This window comes from Oreochromis niloticus, linkage group LG22, assembly GCF_001858045.2.
Source record: "Oreochromis niloticus isolate F11D_XX linkage group LG22, O_niloticus_UMD_NMBU, whole genome shotgun sequence".
In the NCBI taxonomy this organism is placed as follows: Eukaryota; Metazoa; Chordata; class Actinopteri; order Cichliformes; family Cichlidae; genus Oreochromis; species Oreochromis niloticus.
The window spans coordinates 10,653,668-10,663,786 of record NC_031985.2 but is presented as its reverse complement, the minus strand read 5'-3'; the positions used below and the strand labels follow the sequence as shown (position 1 = coordinate 10,663,786).

Here is a 10,119-nt window from a genome sequence, read left to right as displayed (position 1 = left end):
GAAGACAGAGACCTGGCCAGTCGACGGATACAGACGTCTGAAAGAGCGTGCGGAACAGGAAACTCTAGAAAGAGCAGATCAGCTACTCAAACATAAATAAACTAGAAAGGGAAAATTTCAGAAGAAATTTTATGTGTGCCTATGCCGCTGGTAATCAGTGTAGTTTGCCATTCATACAGCTACAGAGAGCAAAACTCAGCAGAGCAGCCATTCTCCACCATGAATTATGATAAAAACAAACACCGCTCGCGCCTCACAGATGACAGCTTACAGTTTTGGGTAAAGATGAAGTGACTTTGTACAGCCCCGATTTGCAGACGCTGTGCACACAGGTTCATGAGCAGAAGTCCCATTGTACCACGGCAGACCCAACAATGTTTGCATGAACACGCTTTGAAGCATTATGTTATGGACCACTTTTCACACATGGTTGGTGTACCCACACAGGCAGCTGTAGCTTTTCAACTCATAGCCCAACACACACCCAAAAAACAGCCAAGAGAGCACAGACTTTACACCCGTGGGTCCACCTCCCCTGCAGCGGCACTGCAGACCACGCCCCGACACACACATCAAACACATAAAATAAATATATATGCACTTTTGCATTCACTTTTTGTTTTTTGTTATTTTTACACAGTGTTCTGAATGATGAACAATGGTCTACAGCCAACCTTGTGTATTATTATACAAACTTTGGTTGTAAGATTCGGATAAGCATTTAATAAAAGCTAAATATTTTATATGAGAGTAAGAAAGAAAAGTATATCTTTATGTCCACCTTTCTCTGTTAATGCCCTACCTGGCCCCTGGCAAAAGCTTTGCTAGATCCGCCCTGCACAGTTACCAGCTGTCAGCTACACAAAAAAAGGAGCTTGGTGTTTACAGGGAGTGCAGAATTATTAGGCAAATGAGTATTTTGTCCACATCATCCTCTTCATGCATGTTGTCTTACTCCAAGCTGTATAGGCTCGAAAGCCTACTACCAATTAAGCATATTAGGTGATGTGCATCTCTGTAATGAGAAGGGGTGTGGTCTAATGACATCAACACCCTATATCAGGTGTGCATAATTATTAGGCAACTCCTTTCCTTTGGCAAAATGGGTCAAACGAAGGACTTGACAGGCTCAGAAAAGTCAAAAATAGTGAGATATCTTGCAGAGGGATGCAGCAGTCTTAAACTGCAAAGCTTCTGAAGCGTGATCATCGAACAATCAAGCGTTTCATTCAAATAGTCAACAGGGTCGCAAGAAGCGTGTGGAAAAACCAAGGGGCAAAATAACTGCCCATGAACTGAGAAAAGTCAAGCGTGCAGCTGCCAAGATGCCACTTGCCACCAGTTTGGCCATATTTCAGAGCTGCAACATCACTGGAGTGCCCAAAAGCACAAGGTGTGCAATACTCAGAGACATGGCCAAGGTAAGAAAGGCTGAAAGACGACCACCACTGAACAAGACACACAAGCTGAAACGTCAAGACTGGGCCAAGAAATATCTCAAGACTGATTTTTCTAAGGTTTTATGGACTGATGAAATGAGAGTGAGTCTTGATGGGCCAGATGGATGGGCCCGTGGCTGGATTGGTAAAGGGCAGAGAGCTCCAGTCCCACTCAGACGCCAGCAAGGTGGAGGTGGAGTACTGGTTTGGGCTGGTATCATCAAAGGTGAGCTTGTGGGGCCTTTTCGGGTTGAGGATGGCGTCAAGCTCAACTCCCAGTCCTACTGCAAGTTTCTGGAAGACACCTTCTTCAAGCAGTGGTACAGGAAGAAGTCTGCATCCTTCAAGAAAAACATGATTTTCATGCAGGACAATGCTCCATCACACGCGTCCAAGTACTCCACAGCGTGGCTGGCAAGAAAGGGTTTAAAAGAAGAAAAACTAATGACATGGCCTCCTTGTTCACCTGATCTGAACCCCATTGAGAACCTGTGGTCCATCATCAAATGTGAGATTTACAAGGAGGGAAAACAGTACACCTCTCTGAACAGTGTCTGGGAGGCTGTGGTTGCTGCTGCACGCAATGTTGATGGTGAACAGATCAAACACTGACAGAATCCATGGATGGCAGGCTTTTGAGTGTCCTTGCAAAGAAAGGTGGCTATATTGGTCGCTGATTTGTTTTTGTTTTGTTTTGAATGTCAGAAATGTATATTTGTGAATGTGGAGATGTTATATTGGTTTCACTGGTAAAAATAAATAATTGAAATGGGTATATATTTGTTTTTTGTTAAGTTGCCTAATAATTATGCACAGTAATAGTCACCTGCACACACAGATATCCCCCTAAAATAGCTAAAACTAAACACAAACTAAAAACTACTTCCGAAAACATTCAGCTTTGATATTAATGTGTTTTTTGGGTTCATTGAGAACATGGTTGTTGTTCAATAATAAAATTATTCCTCAAAAATACAACTTGCCTAATAATTCTGCACTCCCTGTATGAGAGTAAGAAAGAAAAGTATATCTTTGTGTCCACCTTTCTCTGTTAATGCCCTACCTGGCCCCCTGGCAAAAGCTTTGCTAGATCCGCCCTGCACAGTTACCAGCTGTCAGCTAAATAAAAAAAGGAGCTTGGTGTTTATTTCTCTCAGAAACAGTTCATAACTTCCCTTCAACTCATTCATGTCACCTAAAAAAAGGTAAACCTGTTTCTCCATCACCAGTTCAGCTCTGATGATTCAGTAAGGTCATCTCCTGGTTTCGACCAGCCGCTTCTACAGCTGTGGCTCCAGCAAACATCAGCTGATACTAGAAATTAAAATCAAATGAATTCTAACAACAGCTGATCAAGCTTAAACGTGCTGCTGTTGTTTAGCGCGATAAACAAACAAGAGAGAAAAGCCGATCATTGATCAGTTTCATGACTGAAGTTTGAACAGGCGAGAGAATGACAGGGGAGGCTGTCATAAAGTTCAACATCAGTAACTTAGCGCGCACACAGCTGTATAGAAACTCCATCGTGCTAGCTACCACGCAGTACGAGTTATTATAACTGATTGTAAAAAGTCAGCACAACGAAAATAAACTACACCTAAACTCGGTTTATATCTGACCCAAATAGAGTGCAGGTCATAACTTCTTACCTGAAATTCAGTTCACCTCACGCTCCGACCGGCAGCCGCCTGCTTCTCCTGCCTTCGGTTTCCCTGATCCACGATCTACCACCGGTCGATCGGCGGTCGCCTCGCCGCCTCGTTCCCGCATGTTCTTTCTGACACACACCGGTGGATAGCTGCCCTCGGTTGTAGCTCCGCGTCAGCGACTACCAAACAACTCAGTTATTTTTTCCACATCGACCAGCATCTGGACAATCCACCGCCTTTCACTGTTTGTACCGTTACTAAAAAAAACCCTCATCGGCTCATAAAAACGAAAAATAAGTCCAGCTATGACCCTGAGTCAAAAAGACAGCCAGCTCGGGTTAGCTAGCTACCTGTCTAGCTCTTTGCAGGCACCGAAAACATCAGAGCTAATATGGGATGTCTAGGTAACACGAGCAGATATTTGAAGTTTACATCTGGCCAATCCACCACCTTTCACTGTTTATACCGTTACTAAAATGAATAAATAAATAAATCATCGGTCCATATAAACGAAAAATAAGTCCAGCTAAAACACATACTGTCGGCGAGCGACCGGGTGCTGACACGAGTTTCACCCGCCTCAATATAAGCCAAGCCTGGGTGCTTTTTCACGAAGGGTCGCTAGCGGTGCTAGCTAACTATGCTAGCGGCGCTAGCTAGCTAGCCGGCTATCAGCAACACATAAGAGAACTGCTGCTAAATAAACTACACCTAAACTCGGTTTATATCTGACCCAAATAGAGTGCAGGTCATAACTTCTTACCTGAAATTCAGTTCACCTCACGCTCCTGCCTTCGCTTTCCCTGATCCACGATTGACCTCCGCGTTAGCAAACACCGGTCGATCAGCGGTAGCCTCACCGCCTTTTATGTCTCGTTCGCGGCATGTCCTTTCTGTCACACACCGGTGGATAGCTGCCCTCTGTTGTAGCTCCACCACCAAACAACTCAGTTATTTTTTCCACATCGACCAGCATCATCGGCCCATATAAACGAAAAATAAGTCCAGCTAAGACACAGACCCTTGCCGAGCGATCGGGCGATTAAACAAATTTTAGCCACCTCACTATCAGCCAAGCCTGGGTGGTTTTTCACGAAGGGTCGCTAGCCGCGCTAGCTAGCTAAGCTAGCGGCGCTAGCTAGCTAGCCAGCCGGCTATCAGCAACACATAAGAGAACTGTTGCTAAATAAACTACACCTAAACTCGGTTTATATCTGACCCAAATAGAGTGCAGGTCATAACTTCTTACCTGAAATTCAGTTCACCTCACGCTCCTGCCTTCGCTTTTCCTGATCCACGATTGACCTCTGCGTTAGCAAACACCGGACGATCGGCGGTAGCCTCACCGCCTTGTATGTCTCGTTCACGGCATGTCCTTTCTGTCACACACCGGTGGATAGCTGCCCTCTGTTGTAGCTCCACCACCAAACAACTCAGTTATTTTTTCCACATCGACCAGCAGGCGTAATATCATCGGCCCATATAAACGAAAAATAAGTCCAGCTAAGACACAGACCCTTGCCGAGCGATCAGGCGATTAAACAAATTTTAGCCACCTCACTATCAGCCAAGCCTGGGTGGTTTTTCACAAAGGGGCGCTAGCTAGCTAAGCTAGCGGCGCTAGCTAGCTAGCCGGCTATCAGCAACACTTAAGAGAATTGTCGCTAATATGGGATGTCTTGATAAAACGAGCAGATATTTGAAGTTTACACACCTACATTCTCGCCTGAAAATATCTTAAAAGTGTATTTTGTGACCTAGAAACACGAATAAAAGACATATAAAACGAAGTGGTGTCCGCCATTGTTTGACTCGGTAGAGGCATGCTATGAATTGTGGGATATGTAGTTTTCACCAAGCATGGCACCCTTTAGGCCGTACTACTCCCGGTATACCACTAGAGAGAGCCAACACCCCACAAATGAAGTCTGTTTCTATGGTGCCAAAAGCAGAATCTTTCTCAGGAGCCTAGAAATTGGCCTAAATTTGCACTAAAATCTAAATATTTCAAAAACTATAAAAGTTATAAACACCAAAAGTCGCACCATACTAGCCCAGCTCCAGCCGCACAAAATGATGTAACATATGTACCCCTATTGTCAAAACTGTTTGGCAGAGGAGCGCGGGAAAATTTTCACTAAAATATTAATATTTAAAAAACTATAATAGTCATAAACACCAAAAGTCATAGCACACCATTCCAGATCCAGCCGCACAAAATGAGGTAACATATATGAAGCTTTTCTCAAACTGCGGGGCGTGATACGTGCCGAAATTTAGGCGGAAGATGGAGAATAATAATAATAATAATAATAATAAGAATAATAAATCCGACGAATAGTAATATGTGTGCCTCTTGGCATAGGCACACATAATAAATCCGAGGAATAGTAATATGTGTGCCTCTTGGCATAGGCACACATAATAACAAAGGAGATCCATAATATCAAGAGTTTCATTGGCCAGTTAAGTAATTAGTTTGCATGATGTTTGATGAAGATTTGGTAGAAATATTATAACAGAATACAAACGGCAAACACAGATAAGTTATCTAATCATGATCTGCTTAAGGTTGCGAAGAATTCAATCATGTGTTCATATTGTTGTATCCACAACCTGCACATATTCATGCTCACATCTTTGTGATATATGTGTTCCATTTGAATGTTTAGAGGCCTCTCAACAAACTGTGAAGAGCACAAGGTCAAAGGTCACCCCAGAGAGAGTGGCCCTGTTGGTTCTCAGTGCTCTTCTGGCTGCTGCTGTTGTTGCCCTCTGTGTTACCAGTGAGTGTGTGAATTTTCTGATTAAAAATAAATTTTTCCAGTAATGTTTGCAGAAGAACTAAAACTAATTTAAGAACAATTCATTTGACTTGAGTTAGAGCTTTGTTGTGTTCTGCAAAAAAAGCCCTAAAGACTAAATAACTAATAAAAATCTAATCTACATTTCCTTGATGGTACAAGAAAGAGACTCTGAAACAAAACCATGCAGCACGGTGCAGCCTACATGTCCACAACCTCCTGAAGTTACAGGTAAATAAGTTATGGATTTATTCTTTTAAACATTTGTGTCCTGTGATGATGATTAAAGAATCAGTGATAGACACAGAAACAGTAACTTTGTTTGTACCTGCAGGACAGAAGGAGCTTCCTGCTGCCTTCAAATCACACAAATATGAACAGTTTCTTCCACCTGACTGAAGTCTTTGCTTTAATATCTTCAAAGGTGATCCATGTTCTAAATGTGAAGAAGGCTGGGAGCAACATGGAGGAAAGTGCTATTACTTCTCTACCAATAAATCATCCTGGAACGAGAGCAGAGATGAGTGTAGAGCTAAAGGAGGAGACCTGGTTAAGATAGAGAGCAGAGAGGAGCAGGTATTTTAAAAAAGCTGCTGCAAGTTTTGGTTCTCATATATTTAACCACATCTTTACATTTCTTCAGCAGAGAAAAGTGTCACAAAATACTTTTGATCAACTTTTCCTGTTTAGGAATTCCTGGGGAAAAAAGTGAGAGGCATGATGACGGATCATGAAGACAAGTTCTGGATCGGACTGACAGACTCAGCAGAGCAGGGCAGATGGTTGTGGGTGGACGGATCACCACTGAACAAAAGGTTTGATTGATGTGGAAAAAAAATCCCATTTCTAAAATTAAAGTTAGCAACGTTTACTGAGCCAGTTCTTTTTGATCTTCATCTCCTAGTTTATCTTATTGGAACGACAATGAGCCGGACAACTGGCCCGAGGACGACTGTGTAATGATGGGTGATAAAGGTGATCATAACCTGAAGAGTTGGTCTGATACATCCTGCAAAGTGTCTCACAGAAGTATTTGTGAGAAACCAGCAGCAAAAGGACAGAATAAAACTGTATGTGAAATTCAGCTGTAAAACTACAGGAAACAGGATACTGTGTGATTCTTTATTTTCTATGTGACAAACATTTAAAAATCACTTAGCAAATGTTTTGTAGAAGAAACTGAAACATACTAACACAAATCTGAGTTATATTTTTATTAAATGTGTTTATTGAGGTAATGTTTTTCTGCAGCAGTGTTTACATCTGTGAAATATTAAAATATTGTTCCTTATTTTTCCTTGTCTTTTCTTTTAAGAATTTATATTTATATATTCAACTGTTGGTGTGTGCTGCCGTAGCCTCGGGTTTATATTGTTTAAATATAAATCTGAGTTTTAAATGTCAGTGTTTTAAATATTTCATTCACACATGTTTTCAGATAGTGTAGAGGAGGATTTTTCAGTGTGTGCATTGAGAAGTTTCAGTGGACACTGTGATATTTTTTTTCTTACTGTAGAATCTGTTTCAACTAAGGAAACTATAACCGGACTGAATGCCTAAAATATGAGTCAATTAAAGGCTAAAAACAAAATAAAAAAATTGTAATCTAACCACAAATGGACATGTATAATTATTCAGCAACAAGGAGCCAGGAAACCCACACACGGGATGATTGCAATACGTTGACATGTATGTTTCTAGAAGCGCACACTTACAATAAAAATGAATAAAAATCATTATATACACAGATAACCTGTTAGTCCATTTATTGACTTTTGGGGTTAAGAGGTAACATTTAATTAGACAACATAGTAAACAATTGAAGTGAAAGAATGAGTCGGACGTCAAGGTTAATTTAAACAACAAAAAAACAGGATTATTTCAAACCTTCAAACTAACTGGAGCTCAAAAAAATCTCCAATCTGGAGATTTGTCCCTTCACAGGAAAACAGAAAGAAGATGGTGAAGGAAAGTAACTCTAGCAGGAAATTTTTAAAAGTCTAACAATCGAGTCCGCTGTACATCTTTTGCAAAAAACACACTGTGTGGACTCCCTCCCTAGCAGGCGTAATATGATCATGAGCGGTCCTCATCTTGCATCCAAACACAGCATGCACACTCCCTCAAATGGTCTCATTGCCACCGTTGCCCCAAGAAATCATTTATTAATTTTTTTTATTCAGATACAGCTGGACTAACTCTGGTCATCTTGAAGCCTCAGCATGAGCAACTATCCGCAGAGGAACATAAAAGGTAAGTATATACTTGTAAATGTATAAAGTAATAAGAAAATAACTTAAAGGTAAATCACAAGGAAGTAGTTAAAGTTTCAAAAAGATTTGTGTGATCAGACAAGCATCAGTTTGAACAAAAGAAAGAAAGACAACCATTTAAGCACGTGCCTGAGGTATCAAGACAGAAATAAATGAGGAAGTGACCATGTGTGAAATTTTACTATGTGGTTAGCTGATACCAAATGTCTGATGTTTCCTGTTGGTTTAAAGTGTTTGTGTCTGTCACATATGGCTGTGAGAAACTTCTACAACATTTAAATCCTCTTCTATCTGATCTAACTACACTACACTGTGGTAGAAACATGTATTTTATAAACATATATTTAAAGCATTGGCCCTTATGATATCCCCAATGTTTAGAGACAGAATTAAGGATACTGAGGACAATTTCTGGATTGGATTCTCAGACTCAGAGTAAGAGGGCTGATGATTGTCTCTGGATTTTTCACTATTGGAAATCCTATTTGAATGGTGAAACACATTTTTCCTCAATAGCTGTATCAGCATTAGTTCATAGTTTTATTTTGTAGAGAGGAAGCTACATGGACAGTTGAGATGGGATTAATCATGAGGGATGGGACTGTGAAAGTACCTGGATCAAAGGGGGAGATCAAGGCCTCAAATGCTAGTTTCATATATGTCATGGTCCTGGTTCGTTGATCCAGTGCTTTGTATTTATGAACTTCTTGATTAATTTTTATGGTGTTTCTAGAGTGACTCATATTTCCTAGTTTAGTCTTTCTTATATTTATTAGTTTTTCTCATTTTTCTCCCTGTGGTTTTGGTTTAGTTCCCTTAGTGTTTTCCTTCCCTGTGTGCTGTCTGCAGTGTTTCCTGTGTTTGTCAGTCTTAATGTCATGTCCCGTCTATTATAGTCTTCGTCTCTGCATTCTGTCTTTTGCACACTCCTTAGTCTCCCTCGCCCTCTGTGTGTCTCTCTCCCACATTTTCCCTCAATCAAAATTTAACAAATGGTTAAATTAGTCAATAAAATTGATCAAAATGTAATCTGTAACCTCAGCACAAAAACAAAAAAAAATTATTTGGTTTATTTACAAGGAAGGAAAGAAGAATTAGTTATTCAAAGATAAGCTATAGGATTGTACTTCAGGTCTCAGAGAAAGACTGGACAAGAAAGGGGAACCAACATAGAAAAATAAAACAAAACATGAACTATAGTCACAAAAAACAAAATTGTGACATTCAAGGAAATACTTAAATCAGTATGTGAATGACCACGGCAGACCCGAGGCATTTTCATGCTTCGCAGCATACTTTATTTCCACTCACACAGTTGCTGTACATCCACACACAGCTGCAGCTAACCCGCTGACAGCTCAACATACCAACAACCACAACAACCACAGGACCCAATGCCATATTTAAGTCGGCGGGGCATGATTGCGGATGGTGTGCAGGTGCGTCCACCTTCCCTGCATGCTGGTGCCGCAGGCCATGCCCCTCCACATAACCCCATCGCCCGACTGAGGCCAGGGAACCATCAGGCGAACCTACTCCCCTACCCCCAACGAGCAGGAGAGGGAATTGGCCCAAACCGTCGGCGCCCTCATCCCCAGGTCCAGCGACAGGGCGATGACAGCTCGGGCAACAGGTGTTCTGACAAAACACCCTACCTATCAAACGGACCTACTTGTTGTTACTGAGCGTGCGCACAACTCAAAACGGCCATGTTACTTGATAGTTGATGCTTGTTTTCCTTAAGCTTTTGTCAATTTGTTAACTTTTCAAGCTAACATGCATTTTGTTTTTTGTGCAAAAATACTCTGATTTGGAGTCTCAATTGAAGTTATATTTCAAGTCTTGATTTAGTACTTCTAAAGTTCTGTAAACTGGCATACATCGTAAACCTTGTCCATTAATGTTAATCCTCCTGCAGTTAGTGGACACGTCCTACCTAACAAGCAAGAAGGAG

At 41.2% G+C, this 10,119-nt stretch overlaps 1 protein-coding gene across 1 annotated transcript; it reads left to right on the top strand.

The window, feature by feature from the left end:
• The first annotated feature begins 5,645 nt into the window (after positions 1–5,645).
• LOC109204995 (hepatic lectin-like) lies at positions 5,646–6,989 on the top strand. Its single transcript, XM_025902552.1, has 5 exons — positions 5,646–5,874; positions 6,055–6,123; positions 6,317–6,468; positions 6,583–6,707; positions 6,797–6,989. Exons 1-5 carry the CDS (start codon positions 5,646–5,648, stop codon positions 6,981–6,983), a joined length of 762 nt encoding a protein of 253 aa, XP_025758337.1. The 3' UTR covers positions 6,984–6,989.
• Positions 6,990–10,119: the final 3,130 nt, after the last annotated feature.

Bases quoted from the DNA above. Each gene is read 5' to 3' on its own strand.
- LOC109204995 (XM_025902552.1), top strand. From the start codon at position 5,646: ATGATCTGCTTAAGGTTGCGAAGAATTCAATCATGTGTTCATATTGTT. The intron at 6,469-6,582 runs GTATTTTAAAAA...TTTCCTGTTTAG, and splicing joins TAGAGAGCAGAGAGGAGCAG to GAATTCCTGGGGAAAAAAGT. The intron at 6,708-6,796 runs GTTTGATTGATG...TTCATCTCCTAG, and splicing joins GGATCACCACTGAACAAAAG to TTTATCTTATTGGAACGACA.